The sequence below is a fragment of the Macrotis lagotis genome, chromosome X, assembly GCF_037893015.1.
Source record: "Macrotis lagotis isolate mMagLag1 chromosome X, bilby.v1.9.chrom.fasta, whole genome shotgun sequence".
Taxonomy (NCBI): Eukaryota; Metazoa; Chordata; class Mammalia; order Peramelemorphia; family Peramelidae; genus Macrotis; species Macrotis lagotis.
In genome coordinates this window covers 79,076,636-79,101,985 of record NC_133666.1, presented here as the reverse complement: position 1 = coordinate 79,101,985, position 25,350 = coordinate 79,076,636, and the positions used below count along the sequence as shown (strand labels likewise).

At 39.8% G+C, this 25,350-nt stretch overlaps 1 protein-coding gene across 4 annotated transcripts in view; it reads right to left on the bottom strand.

The window, feature by feature from the left end:
• Nucleotides 1-25,350, bottom strand: part of ARHGEF9 (Cdc42 guanine nucleotide exchange factor 9) — a 286,046-nt gene that overhangs the window by 76,899 nt on the left and 183,797 nt on the right. For all 4 annotated transcript variants that reach the window (XM_074203781.1, XM_074203780.1, XM_074203782.1 and 1 more), the window contains one exon: nt 16,354-16,533. In XM_074203781.1, the coding sequence (XP_074059882.1) occupies nt 16,354-16,533 (180 nt within the window). The remainder of the gene's footprint in view (nt 1-16,353; nt 16,534-25,350) is intronic.

The following is a 25,350-nucleotide window of genomic DNA, read 5'->3' as shown; positions in this document are numbered from 1 at the left end:
GCAATAGAAATGAAAGGGGCCAGAGAATGAAGAGAAAAAGCAAGGTCAAGCAATTGGGAACACAAGAGAAAGATTGATAGACAGGCCAAAAGGCCAAGGGAGAAAAACCAAGTGAAAATCTAGTTCCTGAGCAGAAAGTGTCTCATAAAGACAGAAGTAAAATGAGCCAAAACTCAAAGAGAGGCTAGAAGACTACGCACAACTATTATATAATGAAAGGAAAAGAACCAAATTCTTGAGAAAAACAAGAATTTAGTAGACTCCCCAGGGATCGTGGAACAACAGTGAGAAACTCCAGAATGGTTCAAATGAGAAATAAAAGTTTTAAAAGAAGATGTTAGAAATGAAATTGGGTCAGAAATCTAAGCTCTCAACACAGATTTTTTTTTTTTAAAAAAGGCAACTGAATATAGAATTTAGAAGATAAATGGATAATCTCTATCAAAAAATGTAGAGACTCAGTGAGAAAAATTTGGAACACAAAAATATTTAAGTTGAACAAAATTTGGCAGAAAAGACATTAGAGGAGATGACAACTTGAAGAGGTCACACAATTCTATACATGCCAAAGTGATTGACCTTGAAGCCTGGATACAAAGACATCATAAAAGGATTATGAATCTCTCAGAAGAACAAGTCAACACCAAAAAAACCCTGAATATCCCATTGCAATGAATATTATACAATTGAATATACACAATAAAGCACTAATTGCTTGAACCCAAGATCATTCATGGAAAAACCCTACAAGATGCAACCCAGAAATAGATTTGTGCAGTCTTCAATTTGGGTAACTCCAGAGACAAAGAGTCTGACCCACCGGTCCCTGCCCATGTGTCTATGCAACTGATTTATCCTATGTTGGCCACAGGAGATCTGCCCCAAATCTTAGAGGACTTGATAACTTTTTCCTGTAATCATAGATATGCCAGTGAACACCTGGGTTGCCTCCCTGACATTCCTCACTTTTGCCATATGACCAGCTCATCTATTTTTTCTAGCACACATTTCTCTTATGACATACTGTTCTTCCTTGAGTTCTTCATTTGTTATATGTCACAGCTTATTCCTACCCACCATGTACCTCTCCACTGCCCTAGGTGTGATAATCATCTCTAGTTCTTTAAAGACCGTTATGCTCCATGTCTGGAAAGTATGACATTAGCAATAGAATACTGGTATTAAAAGGGGGGGGGGGGCTTTGTTTATGGAAGAAATTGGGGGCTTTGGAACTTTCTGAAAGTAATCCAGTCTACTTAACTTCTCCAACATTTGTCCCGGATGTCCAAAATAATAGATAAGCTCTTTAGATTTGGCCATCTAACTATATGTCACAATCTAGGCAATGGACAATCTTTGGTCACTTGGGTTTTTTTTTTTTTTTTTAACCAGGGTACAAGATCAAGCCAAAACCTTTCAAGTGCTTATAGCTCTCTTCTAGGAGTTGAGTTTCTATAAGGATGTTAAGTTTCTACAAGGATGATACCATCTGCAGACAGAATGGGAAGGGATTGAACATTTACACAGTGGCTATTACGTTCAGACACTGTGCTAAGCACTTTACCTAAATATTGTCTCCTTTGATCCTCATAATAGCTCTGAGAGGGAGTTGCTGTTATGATTCCCATTTTTAAGATGAGACAAAAAGAGATGAAGTGACTTGCCCAGGGTCACACAGCTAGTAAGTATCCTGACTCCAAACCTAGTACTCCATCCATTGTACCACCTAGCTGCCTCTTCAGACAAGCACATTTGAAAAGAATTTCATTCATGGGGAATTCCTGTTCAACTTAACTCTGGGCTGGATCTTTTCCAATACAGTGGTGAACAATAATGATGGGCATATAGCTTCCTCTTTTACGTTTTCCACGATGTTGAAGATCACTTACAGAATAAGTTTACTTCTGTTCTAATTTTTGCAGAATATTGAATGATTTTGATAGGGATGCAGATAAGAATGTAAAAAGCATTTATTAAGTGCTTGTTACCAGACACCGTGCTAAGTGCTGGGAAGACAAGAATTTAGTAGACTTCCAAGGGTTCATGGAACAGAAGGTCAGACTGTGTCCTGAAATAAGCTTACAACTCGAGGAAGAGTTGGAAGAGAACCCTTAAGGCAATTTCCCTTATAATCAATTAAATCTTCCCTTATAAGCAATAAGTATTGTGGTATCTGATATTCTTTGTATCAGTTGGTCGATTATAAGATAGTATAGGTTTCCACAGAATAATACTTGTGAAAAAAAGCCTGGCAAGATCCTTATCCAGATGCATGTGAGGACAATTCTCATGGAAACTATATAGATGGAAAAATACACACATAGGCCAGTAGTTCTTCATATTTTCCTCTTTTCTGCTATTGACAAGATCCAAGATTTGCTCCCCTTAGTATTTTGAAATCTTGCCCCCTTTCACTCGCTTTGTGAAATGATCCTTCCATACCCATATTACCTCCAACACACATACCACACACACACACATACACACACATACACCCCTCTCCTCTATGGAATAGTTCCTCTACTCACTTTTTCTGTCTTTGTTTCCTTTGTGATTACATTCTTCTGTTAGTTCTCTCATTGGCATTCTTAAATATCCTTTTCCTTACTTGGGTTTCTTGCCAAGTAAACTACTTTTAAACCTTCTCTAACTCATAAGATTTTACAAATGATTACCTTTTCTAAATGGTTGTTTCTCTGGCCCCCAAAAGTCAAGTGTTTATTGACAAAGGTGCTTTGGACTCCTTGTTATGGTAACTGATTTACAAGAAATAAAATTCTTCACAAATGATTATGATTGCTGTTTATGTCATTTCGACCATAAATTACCCATTTGTCATAATGGATAACTTGTTTAAATAGGTCAGGAATGAACCACTTTGATCAGATGCCACCATTTCCCCTCCTTATTATTCTTTTTCCTAGCTGTATACTGACTTTGATCTTTCCTTTAACAAGTTGGCAGTGAAATCTGATTCAGAAATGACTCCCATACCAGCAAATGAGCCCTTTTCTGTAGGTTAAAATATAATCAATTTCCATTTTTATGACTGTTACTTGGTAGTTACCAGGTTCAGTGAATCTTGATTCTGCTTTTAAAGAAAGAATTAAGCTAAGCTATTCTGAGTATTATAAATACTCAAATTAACTACAAAGGACCTATATAGGAAAATGCTGTCTACCTCCAGAGAAAGGAATGAGAAACAGAAGTATGCATAGTATGGTTTTACATCCATCCAACCATCCATCTATCTGTCTGTCTGTCTGTCATTATCTATATCAGTGTCAAATGGTGGCCTTCTCGAGTGTGGAGTGGGGAAGAAGGTAGGAGAGAGAGTTTGGAATTTAAAACCAAAAAAATTAATTTAATTAAAAAACAATAAACAATACAGATGCAGCTTTTATATAGGATCTAAGTTTTTGAACACTCTCATTCCTTATTTCTCACCCAGGTTATCTGATTGATTTCTCACCCAGCTCACCTACCCCTACCTCTATACTGAGCATCAAAGAGTACATTTATTGACTTTAGAGGGTCTTAGTAAGTTCTTCAACATACCTCTTTACCTCTTCACAATCTACAATCAACACTGGCGTAAATACTATAATTATTTTGATAGTGGGTTTTTTGTTGTTGTTGCTTTGGGACACATAATAAAACTTACTGCCAATTCCTTTATTTGTCTCTCTAAGGAGTCCTTGGAAGCCATCCTTCAATTTAGCAGCAAGTTCTCTTTCTTCAGTTTTCATTTACAATAAGAATGTCAAGATTGATTTATTTCGTTTGCTCTACTAGAGTATCTTGTCATTGATCATTGGACAAGGATTTCACATTTAGTATACCAATGGTCAAGCTAAAGTTTAATAATAATAATATAATAATAACAACAATGATATAAACACAATGAGATTCTTAGCATCTTCTCCTCTTTCTTTTCTGCCTCTGTTACAACAGAAGTGGAAGAAGACTGAACACAATTGGGGCTTTATGTTGTTTTTTTGCAGGAGTTACCACAGTCAAAGAACACATCACTAAGTGACCATCACACATACTTGTAAAGACCCTCTCCATACTTAGCTACGGTGATCCTTGGAAAGCAGACTCAGTCTACTGTCAGGACCATATCTGAAGCCTTTCCAGGATGATAGAATTTGTTACTACCTCATCCTGACAAGGCATCAAAATAGAATTTTGTGGAGTTTACATTTCACAATTTTACTAACAAGCAACACATTTTATAAGACTTTCTATTGTGAAAGAACATCAACTCAGAAACCCAAGATTATGCCTTAATCATGAGAAATCAAAGAAGACAATGGAATCTATTATGCATTCCAAAAGGCAAAGTTCAAATTGCTACCCAAAATAATATCCTGCAAAGCAAGCCTAATAATGGGGAAAAAAGGTTGGACTTTACCTCCAAGAAAGAAATCTGAAGTATTCTTACAAAAACCCTCAAAACAAACAAACAAAAAACAACACAAGAGGGAAAGATTTTTACTTAAAAAACACCCAAGAGAGGTAGTATGATGAAGTGGCTAGAACCAGGCTTGAAGCTAGGAGGTCCACCTCTGAAACAGAATTAATGCATGGACCCAGGTTCAGGACCAAGTTAATTAGCCTCTCAGTATTCCAGGCAACTTTGAAGATGTTAAATTGCAAGGAAACTGCTGTCCTGCATTGATAGAAATTCTACTCCTATTTCTTATCCTTAATCACCCCAAAGAAGAGAAACACAAAATGAATAAATAAATGCAATTGCCAAAAAATAGCATGAAATAAATTCTCTTATGTTTATAAATTATTAAAAAAATAAACTAAGAGGTAAAAGAAAAAACAAAGAGGGGACATCAAATAACATAAATGACCTAAAGGGTTTTCAAAGATTTAAGGGTAAATGAAAGAAGTGGGAGTTATGAAAAAAAAGAAAAGTTGATTAATATTTCATGAACCAAATCCTGTGATCCCAACAAGTGAATTAATATCCTTTGCCAGAGGAATAACAGAGGAGGGAATTTAGGGAGGGGGAAGGGAAAGTAAAAGAGAGAAGAGAGCTAGAGATGAATTAAATGGTAGCTGAGGAACCCTGCTACAAATTTAGAAGTGACCTAGTCCTATTCTTCAGGGAGCTTCAATTCTACTTGGAGGCTAGGAATGGAAGGAGTGAAATTGGGAGTGGAGCCATCAAGCCCTTTCCAGTAACAATAGTAATATTGATTGAATAGCTTTTTTTCCCTGAATAAAAGGGAAAAAGGGAGAAAGATTGAGTTACACACAGTGGCAGGAAAGATGGCAAGATTTTTGCTCCGACTAGACCCTGGTGGAAGAGATGAAATATAGTCAGGGATTAGCTGGAGCCTGAAGTTAAGGTCGAATTGTTCACTTTTTAATTTGAGCAGCTCTGCACCAACCTCAAAGCTGTAGGCAAACCAAGTCTGTAGGTAATCAGAGAAGGGAGAGCAATTTCCTTAATCTTTAAACAAAAGATGAATAAATATATGGAGAAAAGCAGGGGAGGTGAGGGACTGGGATTGGGAAGAAGGGCAAGGAAGAAGTAGGTCTCTTGCTCCTTGCAGGGAAAGAAAAGGTCCTTGGGGAGACATAGAGTAGGATCCAACTGAACAAATGAACAACAATCACCACTGACAATAAAACAATAGCAATACTAAACACATAGCTATATCAATGGTACATGATGCAAATTCAAAAACTAAATGTAAACTGAATTACAAGAAGACACAGATTATAGCATAATAATTATAAGCTACTTCAATGTATCTTTCACATAACTGGATAAATTTAACAGAAAGATAAACCAAAAGGGAAATATAGCAGTGAGCAAACTACTAAAGTAAGATCTGAAATATTTATTATATTTTATTAATGGGAATATTAAAGAATATATACATTTCTCTTAAAAATAAATCATGTCCTGAGGCACAGAAAAATTATAAATATAAAATAGTAAAAATACTAAATACCTTCTTTACAGACCATAACACAATAAAAATAGCAATAGAGAACATAAGTAAAAACTTCAGATGTAAATGGAGACTTAATAATGAAATTTTGATGAATGAGTGAATTAAAGTATAAATCATAGAGACAATCAGTAATGATGTGCAAGAGAATGTTAATGAGACAACATGCCAAAATTTTTGGAATGAAACTAAAGCAATACTCAGAGGAAAAATGATATACCAGAATATTCACAGTAACAAAATAGAAAGAGGGTAATGAACTGTGTATGTAATTTTTAAAACTGAAAAAAATAACAAATAAACTAATCCAAAAATTAGTATAAATGTGAATATCCTGAAAGTTAAGTGAACAAATAGATAAGATGGGAAACAAAGACAAGAGAAATGGTTAAAACATACACACACCCCCACAGACACACACAAACACTAAAGGATGACTTTTAAAGAGACTAACAACGGTCAGACATTTAGCTAACCTGATTTTTTTTTTTTAGGTTTTTGCAAGGCAAATGGGGTTAAGTGGCTTGCCCAAGGCCACACAGCTAGGTAATTATTAAGTGTCTGAGACCAGATTTGAACCCAGGTACTCCTGACTCTCCAGGGCTGTTGCTTTATCCACTGCGCCACCTAGCCTCCCAGCTAACCTGATTTTTAAAAGAGAAAGGAAAACTAAATTAATAAAATAAAAATAAAGAAAACAAAATTACAAGAATTCCTATTATACATATTTATATCCTAACAAAACTGAGAATTTAAAAGAAATTATTTTCTTAAACTATATTGACTACTCCAATTAAAAGAATGTAAAATAGACATCTTAAACCACCCCATTCAAAAAGCAAAACTGAAAAAGTCATAAAGAACTGTTAGAGGAATAAGAAGAAACCAAATTCCTGGAACAGGCAGGTTTACATGGGAAATCTATTAAATGTGTAAAGAGCAGTTAATATCAGTGTTATATAAATTATTCTATAACCATTTTACCAAATTAATTGTATGGTAATGATACCTAAACTGGGAGGCAATAAAACTAATAAAGAGAACTAATTTGAGTAATAAATATTGCATTTTCAATAAAATTCCTAGCAAAAAGACTACAGTAACATCTCCAAAAAAAAAAATCACTCCAAAAAAATTATTACAATGAATTAATACCAATGATTCAACATTAAAGAAAAAATTAAAATGACCATTTCTAAAAAACAATCAAAATCAGATAATCATATCAATAGATGAAGTATTAAAAATGAAGCCTTTGACAAAGTACAAAATTCATATAAATATTTTTAAAACAAAAAATATATGCCTTCTGTGGGAGGAGAGAAATAAGATTAGGGGGAAAATTATAAAACTCAAAATAAATAAAATCTTTAATAAAAAAGATTAAAGGAAGTAAAGGAAAAAAATATAGGCATGGAATAACCATTTTAAACTGTGATTAAGGACTACTTCTCTAAAATACAAAAAGCTAGCATTTAAGTGTAGAAACACTAGAAGCTTTCCTAATAAATACAAGGATAAAGCAAGGCTATTGCCTCTCCCCACTATTATTTATCATAGAAATGCTAGTGATAGGACAAGAGAAAGAAATTAAAGGAAAGGACAAGTCATGATTGTCTCTACTGGCAAACAAAAACATGTTATGGTGGATAAACCCAGAGGATCAGCAAAGAAACTAACTGAAACAATGAATAGTTTCAATGAAGTAGGACAAAAACTCTTTCCATGAAAAGCATTGGAATTTCAATGTAACTGTAAGAAAACCAAGTAAAAAAACTTAGACTAATATATATTAAATGTATCAAATTCTTTTTTAAACAGGTCAAGAACAGACCAATAACAAAAAAGTAAAAATAATAAGGTATTTTAAAAAATGCAGGTTCTATGATTCATAATTCAGTGTTCTTTCCACTAATGTAAATCTTCCTGTTTCCCATGATTTTTTCCATTGTCTCTCATCATGCTTTGGGCAGTGTCCACTCTAACTCTATCCATTTCCCCCTTCACCCCCCCCCCAACACTACAGACTTCACCCAGAAGACAGGACACACAGGCCATGCCACTTATTCACAGGATGGGTCACTGGTCCAGAGAAATCTTTCCCTATAATAGCTGGTTTGGGGTTTTCATGAGCAATCCCATCTTTCTCATTCTTCTGTGTATATAGAAATATTTCTATTTGTTAAAAATACCTTATTATTTTGATTTTTTGTTGTTTGGTTCTTAACAAACATCAGACATGAACATTTCCACTCTCTGAGTCTTGCTTTGCTTAGAAGTTGGATGAAAATATCAATAAGCACTGATTGCTTCAACCTCTAACAGTCTATGATTCAAAGGATGAGGATGTTGGAATGTTTTCTGTCTATGGTCTGTGCTTCTGCCTAGGTTCTAAAATCTCTTCCAGATCTATTATTGGATTATCTGCATCTTATAATTCTCATGTGTCTCCTACAGAGCCCAGCATATCGTTGTGTGGCAGGAAGCACTCAATTAATGTTTGCTAATTGATTTGCACTTATTACTGGCCCATATTATGATTTTTTTAAATCAAAGAATACCAAAGTGACATCATTATGTTAGAGAAGTTAGTGTATCTGAATGTGGCTGATCAGACCATTAGGAGCTTGGAATGCTCTACCACAAGTTGGCAACAAATAATCCAGGTGAACTACTATGGGTCTACATTACATATATGACTTGCCATGTTAGGGTCTGGCTTTGGCTAAAACTCAAAATAAGCTTACAAAGTCTTAGATTAATTTGAGGATGACAAATACATGATAGGTTATCAGGGTAAATGAGTCTCACACCAAGAAAATTCCTTCCCCTTTCCTCTCCTCCTAGTCACACTGTATTCAATTCTTTAAGACTCATTATAGCCTCACTTCTAGGAAGCCTCTGAAACACTCCAACCCAGTGTTTGCTCCCTCAACCATGAGCTCTGTGTTCTAGGACTGACTTTACCACTTGGAAGAAATTTAATTATGATCTTGCAGGTAGTAACTATCTTCTCACAGATTACTGTCCTCTGTTCTGGTCAGACCACACCTGGGGTATGTGACTTAGGTCTGGGTGCCATATTTTAGGAAACTGACTCAGAAGTTCACAAGTCCCATAAAGGGCCAACATTTAGGCAACAAGCAAGAAGCTCTTAGAGGCCTTAACTCAAGGAGGCAAACAACTTCATATGTGTTTGTATATGCATATGCAAGATTCATACAAAGTATACAAGTTAACTTTAGAAGGAAAGGCGTCAATCATCAGAGTATACCACAGACCACCTGGCCTGAATGAAGAAAAAGGAGTTTTTAAAACAGATCACAGGAGCGGCTAGTTGGTGCAACAGCCCTGGAGTCAGGACGACCTGAATTCAAATGTAACATCAAACACTTAATAATTACTTAGCTATGTGACCTTGGGCAAGTCACTTAACTCCATTGCCTTGCCCCCCCCAATGAAAACAAGTCATAAACATGGCAAAGAGGAATGATGGGAGACTTCAATTATTTAGACATTATTTGGATCTCTCTCTCTCTCTGAAATTCTAAGAATGAAATTCTGAAGACATGAAGGGAAATGACAATATTGACTGAAGAGATTGATATTCAGAAAGTTGAGACTGGCAAGGGAAGTTAGTTCTACAAAAAGAGTTGATTTTTTTTTGTATTTTAAAGCTCTTAGGGAAAGAGGAGAATCAAAGAAGAGATAGGATAATTATTTGGAATGCATAGGATGGGTGATAACTGACAAGAGAGAAAGCAGAGCTGCTCAGTATTTCTTTTGTTTCTGCTTTATCTGAAAAAAGAGAATGTCCTTTACAACAGAAAATGACAGCAAAATAACAATAGGGATATGGTACCCAAGATCATAAAGAGACAGTTGATAACTTTAATGAGTTCAGGTCACCCAGTCCAGCTGAATCATAATATTCAGGTTCAGAAAGAACGGTCAGCTTAGATGGCTGAGTCAGTGTCAGTGATATCTGAAGGACTGTGGAGAACAGGATGATTAAAGTGATGAAATCTGCAAAACTTGGTCATGACAACCCAACCTTATTTCTTTTTTGGATAAAGTTAGCAAATAGTTCAAGAGATTGGAAAACTTATTTCACACTATGATATGGATATAGAATTGTTTGAATGGGTAGACTCAGAGTATACATTAATAATTCAATATCAACTAGGCAGAGATCTCCAATGAATAACCCAGAGATACATATGCTTATTAATGTTGCAGATAATACATTGAATGACAGTCAGAACTCCAAAACCTATGGACAGACTAGAGAAAACACTGAGCTGAATTCAGTTCTGTAAGTTGAAATACATTAGGGAGGAATTCTTAAGTATAGGAGGCATGGTTGGCTAGAAGCATCTCAAAAAGATCTAGGGGTGTTGGTGGACTCCTAGCATAAAGAGTCATCACTACAGTAACTTGCGTGAGGTTAGGTGGGGTATGGTGTTTAGTTCCAGACATTACAAATTAAGAAGGATACTGTCAAGCTGGTATGTGCCGAATAGTGAAGTTAAGAGTTCAGCCCACATGGGGATAGGCTGAAGGAATTGGAGGGATTTAAATATGGAGAAGAAAAGGTACAGGAATCAAGGACTTCAATGTCATATATTCTAAGGCCCTTCCTGGGTTGTGACATTCCCTGTATTAAGGGCCCTCCCAGACATTTTATATTCTAAGGCCCCTTGCAGCTCTGACCTTCCCTCTTCTAAAGCCTGTCCCTGCTATCAATTTATGTTTTCAGACCCTTATCAGCTCTGACATTCTCTGTTCTAAGGTTCTTCCCAGCTATGACATTTTATGTTCTAAGGCCCCTCCCAGCTCTGACCTTCTCTATTCAAAAGTCCCATCCAGCTTTGACCTCTATTCTAAGGTCCCTCCCAGTTCTGACCTTTTCTGTTTGTTCTAAGACCCCTGCTAGCTTTCACATTCTCTGTTCTAAGGTCCCTCCCAGATCAGACATTTTATGTTCAAAGGCCCCTCCTAGTTCTGACATTCCCTATTCTAAAGGCCCTCGAGATCTGACATTTTATGTTCTAAAGTCCTTCCCAGTTCTAACATTCTCTGTTGTAAGGTCCCTCCCAAATCTGACATTTTAAGTTGTAAGAAATGTCTCTTCCAGTTCTGACATTCCCTGTTCAAAAGTCCCTCCCAGCTCTGACCTTCTCTATTCTAAAGTTCCTCCCAACTCTGACCTTCCCTATTCTAAAGGCCCTCCCAGACCAGACATTTTATGTTCTAAGGCCCCTCCCAAACTTTGATTTTCCCTAAAGGCCCTCCCAAAAAGTTGACATTTTATGTTCTAAGGCCCCTCCCAGCTCTGACCTTTGATATTTGAATGTTCCTCTCAATTCTGACATTCTATGCAATGAATGTTTTCTCAGGTCTGATAGTTTATCTTGTAACTCATCTCTCAGCCCTGACATTCTAAGTTATAAAACCTCTCCTATCTATGACATTCTTTATTCTCTCTCAGCTCTGACTGTGTTTAAAGGCCCTTCCCTGCTTTGATATTCTATGTTCTAAGCTTCTCCTAAGCCTTGAGATTCTGTGTTCTAAGGCCCCTCTCAGCCCTAACATTGTGTTCTAAGGTCCCTCCTTGCTCTTAAGACCTCTAAATTCTAAGATTCCTTCCAGGTCTGATAGTTAATGTGCCAAAGTCTCTCCCAGATCTGACATTCTATGTCCTTTCATCCCTCAAAGCTAAAATAGCCTGTATTCTAAAGTCCTTTTCAGTTCTGATATTCCATATTCAACGGTCTCTAAGAGCTCTGACATTCTATGTCCTAGGGTCTCCCTGCATTCTGGGAAGATCTGTGTACTAAGGTTTCTCCCAGCTCAAGTAGTCTGGGTTCTCTGACATAATGTATTCTAAGATTACTTTTAGCTCTGATATGTTCTAAGTTCTACTATCACTGAGATTCTCTAGTCAAAGATCATTTTCAGTTTTAAGATTCTAAATTCCAAGGTACCTTTTGGCTTAGATGTTGTGATTTCCAAGTTTTCTCTCAGTTCTGACATTCTATATTTTAAGGTCCTTGCCCTTTCCTCATATCCTCCCTCCCTCTTCCATCCCCACCCCTTTAGAGCTTGGAATATTGCTGGGCAGCTATAAGAACTCAGTAAATGGATATAGATTGATTTGGGAGCCATTATAGCACCAATTTGCACAGTGACCAGGAAATTTGCCACCCACAAAGCTGGCCTGTGTTAAAACTAGAAATAGGTTTTGAAAGGCTATGATCAATTATCATATGACAGCTAGTATGATAGGTCATTAAGAGAAGTGAGGCTGGTGGTGTGGATGGCAACAGCACCAATTGTTGCCATGCATTAGCATCATTCGGGGGCAGGAGCAATGGGGCTGAATATGAGCGATGCCTCTCCTGTTCTCTCTAGAGCCAGCATCTATTAGACATTGTCTGCTCCTCCAGACAAGGGAGAGGATAAGAAAGGAGGCTATTCAGATGACACATTCCTGAAGCCCTAGTCAGCTCCTTATTATTCAGGGAAGCATAGCACCTTCCATTTGGATATCATGTTATAGCCACAAAGCCCTTTCTTGCCCATTATTTCATTTAATCCTCAAAATGGCCCTGGGAAACAAACACAGCAAATGGGATCATAGAATGTCAGAGTTATTAAAGACCTCCAGAACAATCTAGTCCAATACCATTTACTTTAAAAAAGTCTTGGTTCATGCAGGTGTTATATGACAGAATGAGGATTTGAAACCTCATATGTAGGGTTTTTTCCATATTGTCTTATGGTCTCTATTATCTCCTGCATTTTATACATGGGAAAACTGAGGACCAAACAGAGGAATTGCCTTCTTTGGATCATTGAATTTTAAAAGTAGAAGAGACCTTTGAAGGCCCTCACTACAACCTCTTTATTTGATGGTTGCATGAAGTCCCATGCTCACGATGTCACAGCTAATGGGACCTGAAGTCAGCCTCCTGGTCTGAGTTCTTTCCATCAACACTGACTCTCTAGAAATGGCCAATAAAAGCAGAATAAACCATCTGTCCCCCTTTCCATATCTCTCAGGATCCCTCCTATCCTCTTATGTCAGGTTAATTTGGTCTAGCCTCCATTAAAGTAGAATATCAGTAACTGACACTTTGGAATCTCATAAAGGTTTGTAGAGTCTCCTAATATCTCATGGATGTGCTCTACCACAGAACTCAGCTCTCCCTCAGTCCTAATCTTTAGCCTTCCTCTGGTTCAGGATTCCTAAAGTTAGAGGCCTATTTACACTCAAACCCATGAAGCAGTCTGGAGTCTTGAAATCTGAAATGAAATCATTGGCTCCACATGAGAAATTAGAAAGTGGGGGAATGCCGTGACAACAAAAAGCTCTAAGCAATCAAAGTAGATAGAAAAGGAAGGTGACAGCTAGGTGGCAGCATAATAGTGCCTAATAGAGCACCAGATCTGGAGTCAGGAAGACCTGAATTCAAATCCAGCTTCAAATATTTCTTAGTTGTGTGACCTTAAGCATGTTACTTTCCTCAGTTTCCTCATCTGCAAAATGGGGCTAATAATAAGTACCTATCTCACAGCATTGTCGTAAGGAGCAAATAATATAATGTTTGTAAAGTACTCTGCATAGTGGCTGGCACAAAGATACAAAATAAATAGTAGCTTAAAAGAAAAAAAAAGATATGTCCACTAAGACAAGGATTTGGGAATCTTGTTATAAAAATAGAAGCTAGATGGCCCACAAGTATCTTTATAAAGTCTCTCTTATACCAAGGAACAAGGTGGAGGGTGGTGTTATTAAGGAGACTCAAAATGACAGCTCAGGGTAATAGGATCATAATTCTAGAACTAGAAGTAATCTTAGAGGCTTCAAGTCTGATGTATGATGAAGAGGAAACTGAGGCCCAGAAAGGGGAAATGCTCACAGCAACATGGTTATCAAGAATCAGAAACTGGATTCAAATCCAGGACCTCAGATTTCAGATGCAGCATTATTTCTACTATTGACATTTTAAAAAAATACCCCACAGACAACAAATATTTTGATAATGATTTTAATATAATCAGTTTCTTTTGCAATTTTGTGTGTTTTATTTTATGTTTAAAAACATGAACCTGGGGCAGCTAGGTGGTACTAAGCCCTGACCAGGAAAACCTGAGTTCAAAGATGAACTCAGACACTTACTAGCTGTGTGACTCTGGGCAAATCACTTAAACCCAATTGCCTCCAAGAAGTAAAAATAAAAACATGATTCTGAGAAGGGGTCCACAGTTTTCCTTCCCTAGATAGATTGTCCAAGAACCTCAGGAAACAAGACAAGCAAAGAAGCCTTGCTTATACCCCATGATGTCTCTTCCAGCAGATATATTCTACTAAGAAGATACCTGCACTTTGGATTTCTAGTGATCACTACAGAAGAGGATGGTGCCCCAGAAGGTAGAGTTCCCCTTCTTTGGACAACTTCAGTTGTTCAAGATGACCACTTGGGTAGGGTGACCTAGAAGGAATGTCCATGTGGATTGGAGTTGAAATAAAAATGCCCTAGGAGCTGCTGAGACATACTTCACAGCACTCTCATTCTTGAGGGCCTCTTAGCTTTCCAGTGTGCCTGGGCATCCTCACATCACACTGGTAAAGTCCATGTAGGACAGATATTAGCCACTCCATTTTACAGACTGGGAAAATGAGGTACAGAGGGAAAAAGCAGTTAAGATTCACAGAACTACAGAATATCAGAGCTGGAAGGACTCTCAGAAAGTGAAGGATTAGGATTTTTGAAATAAAAGGCACCTTGTAGAGCATCTTCTCCAATCTCCTCAAGCCTGGAGGGGGGAATGACTTGCTCACGGTCATACATTGTAAAGGTATGGCAATACTCATTTGGAGGTTCCTAACTGTTTCGGGTCATGCTCGTTTCAGTACACAGTCTGGTCAGCCTTGGTCAGCTTGGGACATGAGGCCTCTCAGACCTGTTGAGACCATGCCCCAAGAGCCTATGAGAAAAGAGAAGAAATCTAGGCATTGCATGAGCTTCTAAGACAGTGAGTCTTCCAGGGGGGTTTTCAGGCTGTTTGCTTCTCCCTTAGCTTCCCACCTCCAGAGCTGTCTAGAGCTGAGCTACAGAGAAAAGTCTGCAATGAAAATGTACAGTCCCTCAGGGGAAGAAGCCCTACACTCCTCACATTAACAGCAGAAAGACAGCCCGGCAACAACCTCGCTATGGTGATGACATTTCAGCAACTGAAGGAATCAAGGAAAGGAAAGGGGGGAGGGGGAGGGAAAAGGAGAAAAGAGGGGAAGGGAGGAGGAGAAATGGTGGGGAGGAAGGAGGAGATATGGAGGGAGGCAGAAGGAGAAATGAAAGAGAGGGAGAAGGAGATATGAGGGCAGGCAGAAAGAGAAATGGAGAGGAAGGGGGGAGAAATGAGAAGAGGGAAGAGATATGAAAGGAGGCAGAAGGAGAAATGGAATGGAGGGAGAAGGAATGGGAAAAGGAAGGAGGCAATACAGAGGGGAGGCAGGAGGAAAAATGGGAAGAGGGAGGAGGAAGAAGAAGGAGGGAGAAATGGGTAAGGGAGGTAAGACCTACTAGAGGAAAGCGGAGAAAGGGAAAGGGAAAAGTTAGGGAGACCATAAAGGAGGAAGGGTACAAAACAAAAGGTTGAAAAAGAAAAATAAGAGGAGAAACAAGAAGGGGAAAAACATGGGAAGCTGGAGGAGAGGGAATGTCAGAGCTGGAAGAGTCCTTAGCATATACATTATATTTTCAGGACAGAACCTTAGGACAGAAACTCATAGCTAAAGCAGTCCTTAGGGATCATCTTCTCTAATCCATTCATTGCATAAATCAGTAGTTTGATGCCTAGAGAAGGAAAGTGATGGTAGAGTCCTACCTCAAGCTCTGTAAGGACCCTCAGAGCCAGTTAACCCCACTCCCTCATTTTCCAGGAGGAAATTATGATCTAGAAAGGCCGAGTCACCACCCAAAATCACAAAGGTACTGTCAATGACACTTAAACTCATAGACTCTGACTTCAGAGTCTGTACCAAACTGCCACTCAAGGTCAAACATGCTAAGGGGTAAAGGAAGAGGGAGGGAGGGAGGGAGAGAGAGAGAGAGAGAGAGACAGACAGACAGACAGACAGAGAGAGAGAATTAGAGAGAAAGAGAGGGAGAGGAAATAAAAAAGGAAATGGAGGAGGTTGGAGACAAAGAAGAGAAAGATTAAGGGAAGAGTTCATAAAAAAGGAAATCAGGGAAGAAAGAGAGAAGAAATGGCCTTTAGGAATGGAGGAGGAGGGACTAGCAGAAGGGGAGGGGCAGGTGAAAGAGTCAGGCCAAGGTGGGAAAGTGGCATAGCAATCACTCACCCTCACAAAGCTGGCAGGAAACCATCCCTCCTCATCATCGATCTGGCCCCACCACCAGTCCTTGTTGGAAGCATCCAGGACCTTGATGACGTCTCCCGCCTTAAACGCCAACTCCCGGTTGGCCATGGTGACATGATCCCATACTGCCTCAGCACTTACGATGGAACCTCCGCTGATCAGCTGAAGAAAGAAAAGCAGAGGTTCAAGCCCAACTGATTAGCCATTCCTGACCCCAGCACCCTGGTCTATCTTGAATTCATAAGGGGGAAAAAAAAAATCACTGAATTGGACTGCCCCTTCTAACAACACAGTCAACTCTCTATCATCCAGAGGATTCCAATGGGAATATAAGATTTAGAAGCTAGGAAGGTCCTCAGACATCAGCTAGTTCAAGTCTCTCATTTGATAAAGAATGAAATTGAGGTCTGGAGAGAGGGGACACCTTGACCAAGTATGAGTCTGGGTTTATCCAGGTCCCCACCTCATCCTGGGGGTGGGGGGAGGAGTTGGTACCAGTTAAGGTTGGGATTAGCTATGATTTCAGATAGTCATGCTATCCACACATCTTCTATGATAGAAGAGAATAGAGTTGACCACATCTTTTTGGGACCCCAGCTCCCCTATATAACATACTCCCACATTCTATAACATACTCCCACATTCTTCAAACCCATGGGAAGTCAGTCCTGGAGGTCTTTGGCTACCCTGAAGGCAAATCTAGTACCCAGAAAGGTCAAGGATTAAAGGCGGAAAATTTTTCTTGTGCTAAGAAAGATGAATGACTCATCCAAGGTCACACAGAAAATCAGAGGCTGTCCTGGGGATGTGACCATCAGGACTAGATTATGTGGGTCACAAAAAGATACTCCCACACATGCCCCCTTCTCCCATTATCATCACACCTCTCTCAGTCTCTCTCTCTCTCTCTCTCTCTCTCTCTCTCTCTCTCTCTCTCTCTCGTTCTGCCAAAGATAACCTGATGAGAGCAAGGCTGTAAATAGGAAACATACAACCACTAGTAAAAGACCAAGGTCTAAGACTCCAGTCTCCCAGACAGGCTCAGTTCTGGCCAGGCAATCATGAATATGCCAAGCATATAACATCTTGGCCAACAGGAAAGGAGTCTAGTCCTGCCAGAATCTTGGAGTACCAAGGGCCCTCAGAGGTCACTTCTCCATCCCTTTCTTTTAGGAATGACAGTGATCTCAGGCAGATAGATCACAGAATCAAAGCTAGAACAAACTGACCCAACATGTTCCCATGAAGGGACCTTCAAGTCTCCTCAAAGCTTCTAGGGACCAGGAACTCACTGTAGCCCAAAGCATACCCATTTGACTTTTGAACAGCTCTGCTTATAAAGAAATTAATGCCTTCTCAAATGGTGCAACATGCTTCCCTGTAACAACAGAGGAGTCTAGCTGGAAGGCTGAAAAGGACCTCAGGGTCAGACTAATCCAACTCCATCTTTTTACAGAGGAGGAAATTGAGGCACAGGGAATGAAGAGCTTGCCCAACGTCATACAGGGCAACTCCATTAATTTTACAGAGGGGGAAACTGAAGCATAGGGAAAGAAAGGACTTATCCAAGGTTAAACAAGCAGTAAAATTCAGAGTTGGGATTTGAACATAGACAGGTTCTGGGACTTCAAATACACTGTCCTTTGAGTTTACTAAAGTACCTGCAACTTCTACTCAAGGCTCCTAATTCTGACATCTGAGGTCAAGCAGATTCATTGTAATTCAACTTCTATATGGTGGTGGTAGTGGGTCAACAAAGAACCATATTCAAGAGGATAGCTAGGTGGCGCAATGAATAGAGCAACAATCCTGGAGACAGGAGGACCTGAGTTCAAATCCAGCCTCGGACACTTAATAATTATGTGATCAGCTGAATTACATAATTAGGCAAGCCACTTAACCTCATCACCTTGTCAAAAATAAAAGATCTTTAAATATCTCAAGAGCTGTCTCCTCTTCTTTGGTTTAACACTCTCTCTTCTCTCTCTCTCTCTCTCTCTCTCTCTCTCTCTCTCTCTCTCTCTAAAGCAATGAGGTTAAGTGGTGACTTGCCCAAGGTCATACACCTAGAAAAGTATCAAGGCTCTGAGTCTGGATTTGAGCTCAGGTCCTCTTGACACTAAGGCTTCTATCCACTAGACAACCTAGATGCCACTTCCCCCACCCAAACATTTCTTTCAAGTGACCCTCTTATGGCATGGTTCCAAGGTCTTTTAATATACTGACTCTTCCTCTCTGGACATTCTCCTGATTATCAATTCCCCTCCTAAATGAACACAGCCCTTTAGATCTGATCTGATCAGAGTAGAACACAGTCCTTCAGATGTGACCTGACTACAGCAGAGGATGGTGGGATGAAATTCCCTCCTGGATAATTAAGCCATTGAAATCTTTCCTTGAGTGTTTTGTTTTGTTTTGGTTTTTTTTTTGGGGGGGGGGGGGGGAAGAGCAGAGAGTCATGTCACTGTTGATTCTTACTGACCCTATTAAAATGAACAAAACTTCCCAGATCTTTTCCATCTGAAATGTCTAACTATACCTCCCCTGTCCATCCACTGGAGCCATTGATTTCTAAATCTCAAGTATAAAACTTTGTATTGGGAGCCTATTTTTTTTTCTGTTCTCCCACAGTCACCTGATTTATCACTTTACATATTGTTCTATTCTAGCTGGAACACACCTTAGAGATAATCTATTTGAATACTTTAAAGGAAGGGAAAAACTGAGGCTAGGAAGTGGAAAAAAATCAACTTGTCAAAGGGCATATAGAAAATCAATGGAAGGTTAGCTAAGGTGACAGAAAGGGAAAATGACAAATGCTAGAGGGACACTAATGCATTGCAAGTAGAGTTGTGAATTGATTTAACCATTATACCACTATACCAAAAGAGCTCTGAAACTGTACATACCCTTGGATCCAGCAATACTACTATTAGGTCTGTACCCCAAAGAGATCAAAGAAAAGGGGAAAGAACTTACATGTATGAAATATTTATAGCAGCTCTTTTTGTGGTGGCAAAGAGTTAGAAACTGAGAGGATGCCCATCATGTAATGGAATACTAATGTACTGTAGGAAATGATGAGGAGGATGATTTCAAAGAAACCTGGGAAGCCTTAGTAAAATGAGCAGAGCCAGGAGAATAATACAGTAACATAGTACCAGCAATATTATAAGGATGAACAACTATGAAAGACAAAGTAACTCTGATTAATGTGATCAAGAGATCCACCACAATTCCAAAGGACTAAAAATGAAACAAGCTATCCACATCCAGAGAGGGAACTGATGGACTCAAGAGTACAAAATGATTTTATACACTGCTAATATGGGAAAAAAAGAAAAAGAGAAGAAGTATCAAAAACAGGACTTGAACTCAGGCCTCCTGACTCCAATCAGTGCTCTCTGCATGCTGAGGGCAAGTGCAGAAAGGACAACAGATTTGGAGTCAGAAGACATAGGTTCAAATGATTTGTCTCTCACTTACTATCCATTATCACTTCTTCTCTGAATCTCAAGTTGTTCTTCTGTAAAAGGAAGGAGAAAGAGATGATCTTGAAGGTTCCTTCCAAGTCCTAGATCTAGAAAAAGTATGACCCTATGAATCATATCACCTTGGCACATGCAAACTTATCCTAGGATGGAGAAGAATAAGGCTTTGGCATAGTGAAGAGGTCATCCAGTGATGCACTGGTTTCCTAAGCAAAGTGGCACCCAATGACTCCAAAAGTCACAAGCGGTAGTCCTGGGAGAGATGCCACACAACAAATCATTTGATAGGTAAATGAAGGAGAGCTAACTCAATTAGTCTATTCCACCCAGGCAGATATTGGTCTATTAGACCAGAACATACTTCCCATCCCAGCCAGCTGTCTACTCTGGCCATCTCAACATGCATATATTATCTCTCCCTTTCTGCTTCTTACTCTGGGGTCAGTAATCAAATCGACATGGCCATAATGCTATTGTTCCTGGACAGGGTGTGTCAATTGACTGTTCTAATTATAAATCAACTCAGCTTCCCAGCATTTTCTACCCTCCCCTCACCCCTTCCCCCAAAACATTTCCTTCCCTGGTCACCACTCCCTAACATATGTTGTCTTATGCTATTAGAATGAAGCTCTTTGCACGTGAGGACTGTCTCACTTTTATATTTATTTGTAGATCAGGACTTAGAATATAGCAAATATGTAATGCTTTTTCATTATTATAGTCAATCTTTACCCTTGCTGTTCAGAGGCTTAAATTGGACATGGATTTTAGAAAATCGATGGTAGAGCTCCAAGGATAAATAATTCCTATTATTATCTAGTGTTTGACCTATAAAATGCTTTCCTCAAAATTATCCTGTTAGGTAGCAGTATAAACATTATTATCCCCATTTTACAGCTAAGGAAACTGAAGATCAGGGAAGAGGAATAACTTGCCCACCCCACTATTAAGCATCAGAGAGGCAGGAGAGGAATTCACATTTTCCTAACTCCAAATATGGTACTCATTCTACAGGACTGGAAGATTTTTGAGATCCTCTAACCCAATTACAGAAGAGGAAACTGAGGACCAGAGACACAAAGGGACTTGGCCCAGATCACAAAGTTTCTATGGAGCAGAGCTTGCCAGAACTCGAGGTCAAGTATAGAATTAATGCTGGTCAGATGCAAGGGACTAAAAGAGGAACTAAAGTCAAGCATCTGCCCTGGCCTCAGCTAGGTCTGCAGATGTGTTCTGGAGAGAGTGGCAGAGTGACATTAGGTAAGCTGGGAGCAGTAGGGAGCTGTCCATTCCCAAGTCCCAGCCCTTTGTTTCGGAATCACACACAAAAAGGGGGGTCCAAAATCAGATCTTGGATCTTCCAGAGAAAGAATTTCAAATTCCATTTTATGAAGTGCCTAGACAGTGGACCCTAGTCCCCAGAGCAATAACTACCACCACTTAATTATGCTCTACTCTTTTTTTTTTTTCTCTTTATATGTGCAGATGGCTCCTCTGGTCCAGGCAATCTCTCCACAATGGTATCCACAACTGTCAGCAAGTGACATCATTTGTGAAACAGCAACTAAGCACCATTCAGAGCATTTACCAGTGTAGTTTAGAGGTCAAAGCACAACCACTGGCTATTGGGAGACCTGATTTCCAATCCCCATGCCAGTTAAGAATTATAGTGTAATCTGGGGCAAAGCACCATTCCTAACTAGGCGTTTTGAGGTGACTTTTCTGAAAAGGGCATTAGGAGTCCTAAGAGCTGGGTTGGTGCCATATGAGCAAGGGCAAGTTATCTTCCCTTGCTGGGGTTCAGTTCTGGGGGGGGGGGGGATGTTTAATCAAACAAAGCGGCTGAACAAGACATGCCTTCTGGCTTTAATATTTGACTAATGTGCTGATAGAATGTAAGCCCATGGTGGGCAGGGATTGTTTCACTTTGTCCCTGTATCCCCAGAACTTACCCCTTAAAACTAGGGCAAAGCCAATAACCAAAATCTTCTTAACTAAAGGAGAGAGAATAGGTATTATCTCCATTTTTAAAATGAGCAAATGGAGGTTCTGATAAGCAAAATGTCTGGCTCCATGGAGTTCACAGAGTAAGGGACATAGCCAAATCTTGAATCCAGGTTTTTGTCAGTCTAAGGTCAAGGCTCTTTCCACTGCACAATGGTTGAAAGCAAGTGAGCCAGGTAGCCAAGCCCAGTCTCCCAATCTTGGAATCAAGGAAATGCAGAGTGAGAAAGGGAATCCAGTACTCAACCCCTGATAGAAGGAGAAAGTTCATCCATGACCTGTGTTTGCACCAGAGGGCAGGCAGGTTCTGATGCCCATGTGTCAAGAGGCAGAATTCATTCGATTCATGAACAGTCTCCGTGCTATTCGTCCTAAAGCCCTTATTTTCTATCTTCCCTCCTCCTCCTGTTCCCATGCTGCAAGCAGGCGATAAATATGTCAGTGGGCATTGAGTTAACTACAAATAGTTCTTGGCCACGGGACAGTACAGTAGAGACACCCTTCCTTCAGTGTGTGGGAGCCTTGAAAAAAGCTTCTCGGAGCCTCTTCCTCCTCCATTCTGCTTACAGGAGTTACAAGCACAGAGGGAGGAAAGAAAGGCCCCAGAGAATTGGCAATTCTCAAAAATCTCCTGCCTCAGGAGGCCAACACAGCTACTTCCTAGCTGATTGAACCCTCCTCTCTAGGTCACAGTTTCTCCATCTGTAAGTTGGATGAGGTGATCATCAAGGTCCTTCCCAGCTCTGGATCAATTTAATTTAATCAGAGGCAGCAGGGTATACTGCATAGGCTTTGAACTTGAAATCATGAAAATATTAAGTGATCCTGGCCAAGTCACTTCTCTGCTTTGTGCTTCAGATTCCTCTTCTATAAAATGAAGTTAGATTTGCTGGCCTCTACAGTCCCTTCTAGCTATAGATCTCAGAGATCTATAGATCTATAGATTTCAGAACCCAGGTCTTCAATTTGATTCAATTGAACAAGCATCCATTAAGGGTCAGTTTTGACTCAAGAACTGGGCTAGCTTCTCTGGATATAACAAAAAGGGGTCAGTCTGTATCCTCAAAGAGGTGATGTGCTCCTAGAACCCATGATCACTTGCCAGAAGCCATCCAGCCCTCTTTAAGAGAGGGCAATTACTGGTGAAAAGACATGTCACTCAGTGGCCAGTAGAGCCAGCCCAGAGCCAGGTCTGGGACGATGGCCCTTGGCCAGATTTCCAAAGCTTCTTTGATTTGCTACAGTATTCCAGCTAAAGACTACCACTGAAAATAGATATTTAATTAGCTCAGGGTGGCTGCCAGCAATATGAACATTTTTAAAGCACCAAGCAGAAGGGAGAAAGGTAATAAAAATAAAATAAAATAAAACTCAAGTGGTCTCTATATTGTTATTCCCATGGCTGAAAAGATGGCAGCTCTGAGCTTGACCTCCTGATGATCCTGGAAAAATCTGGAGACAGGAGGACCAGGGGAAAGGCAGATATGCCAGTGTCATCTGGAGCCTGTGGCAGAAGCACCCGAGGGGTGTGACAATATTGGCACACCAAGGCTGAACTCTCAGATTATAATAACTTTGTGAAGTGAAGGCCCAGCCAGTTGGAAACCAAAAGTCCTCTCCCTTCTCCCTCTTTTTTTCTTTTCTCCTTTCTTTTTGATTACAGCTTTGTGAATTCACATGAAGCCTTCATTAATGTCAAGGGAGAAATTACTGAAAGAAGAACAACCCAGTAGGTTCTTATTGGCCAGGTTAGACAAGAAAATGTTCTCTGAAGTAGAGAACCTAGGACCTGGGTCTAGTTTTGCCCTAAGAAAGACCTGTTACCCAGAGGAAGGCAGATGACTACTCTGATCCATAGGTTCCTCCCTCCCCCCTTCAGAGGGCTGACCTGGATGGCTTGTAGGACCACTCTTAGTTCTATTATTCTGTGATCTAAAGTCCCTTTCAGCTCTGATATTCTCTGTTCTGTGTTCTGTGCTCCCTTCCAGATCAAACATTCTATGGTCTAAGGTTCCTCATCTCTGACATCCTTTATTGGCTCCCATGTGGCAGGTTCTAATGGTGGTCCAACCACCTCTCTCTTCTAACAGGACCCAAGGCCAAAGAATGCAGCATCAAAAATTGACAGGAGGTCTCCTGCTTGGAGGGAAGTCTGTGAAAGAAGGCAACTTATCTCTCAGGAAGCTCTATCTTGGCCTTAGTTATTCTGGGAATCTCTAGAACAAAGGAAGAATGGCTACTGCATTGACCTTCCTGATGCACCTCCTGGGGGCTGCTAGTAGAGGTGGGACCCTCTGGCCATAGGAGGATGGAGAAGGTCATGTAACAATGAGAAGAAGAGGATGGATTTCTACTTCTTTTTTCTATCTATTCTTGGGCTGCCCTTTGGGTCCAGAAAGGACATTCTTTCCTGCAGAGTCATAGCAATAATAATCATCCCAAATTCCATCCCCAATCAAGTGGTCTGCCCAAGCCAGATTCCAGGAGCCCACAGAAGAGGACGGACAGCCTACTTTAGAGAACCAAAGAATGTCTGACCTCAACCAGATAAGACCCTAAGAGACCATCCAGAACTTCACCTTAATATACATCTCCAGTAAGGAAGAGCTTGCTGTTTCTGGAGGATGCCCATAACACTTTTGAATAACTTTAATTATTAAGAAATTTTCTCTTACATGAACCAAAATTGACCCCTCTGTAATTTAACCCTCTACCGTTCCTGGCTCTGCCCTTTGGGAGCCAAGAAAAGGTCACACTTCCCTAGTTGGGGTCTGATCAGATCTTGTCAGAGAGGCCTGTACCTACTTCTTGAATACTAAATGCAGTCTTAGGTTCTATTCACTTTGGGGTCACTCCATCACACTGCTGGCTCACCCAGAACTTTCAGTCTACTGAATCCTCCTAACATTCTTCAGTCCAACCACTGATCCTCTCCCATTCCATCTTTGTGATGCTGACTTGAGAAACCCAACATTTAAGGGATGTATATAAGGTCATTGAGGCTGGAATTTTTGAGTACACTTGCCTCTTTGAACTTACCTGATATTCCCCAATGCCAAAATCTTGGAACAGAACACCCACAAGAGAAGGATTATTCAAATTATTATAGAATCTTTTGCTTACAGGATGACGCACTGGAATAATGGTTTAATCATACCTCAGGTCTCCACAGACTTGTAGGTTTATAAAGCAATAGTGCCTGTATTTTCTCCTGATCCTCATAATCACCCCAGAAGATAACCGGGACAAGCACTATTATTTCCATTTTCCAGATGAGAAATTTAAGGTTCAGAGGGGAAATAACTTGCACAAGGCCATACATTTAGTGTCAGTGATGGGAAAATCAATTGCCTTTCTAATAGAAAAAGAAAATCGATGGATAATGCACAAAGCAAAGGAATGAAGGGTCCCTTGAACATAGCAACCAATATTTTTCCATGGCATATCCTTCTCTGCTAAGGCTACATTAACAATCAGAAAGGGT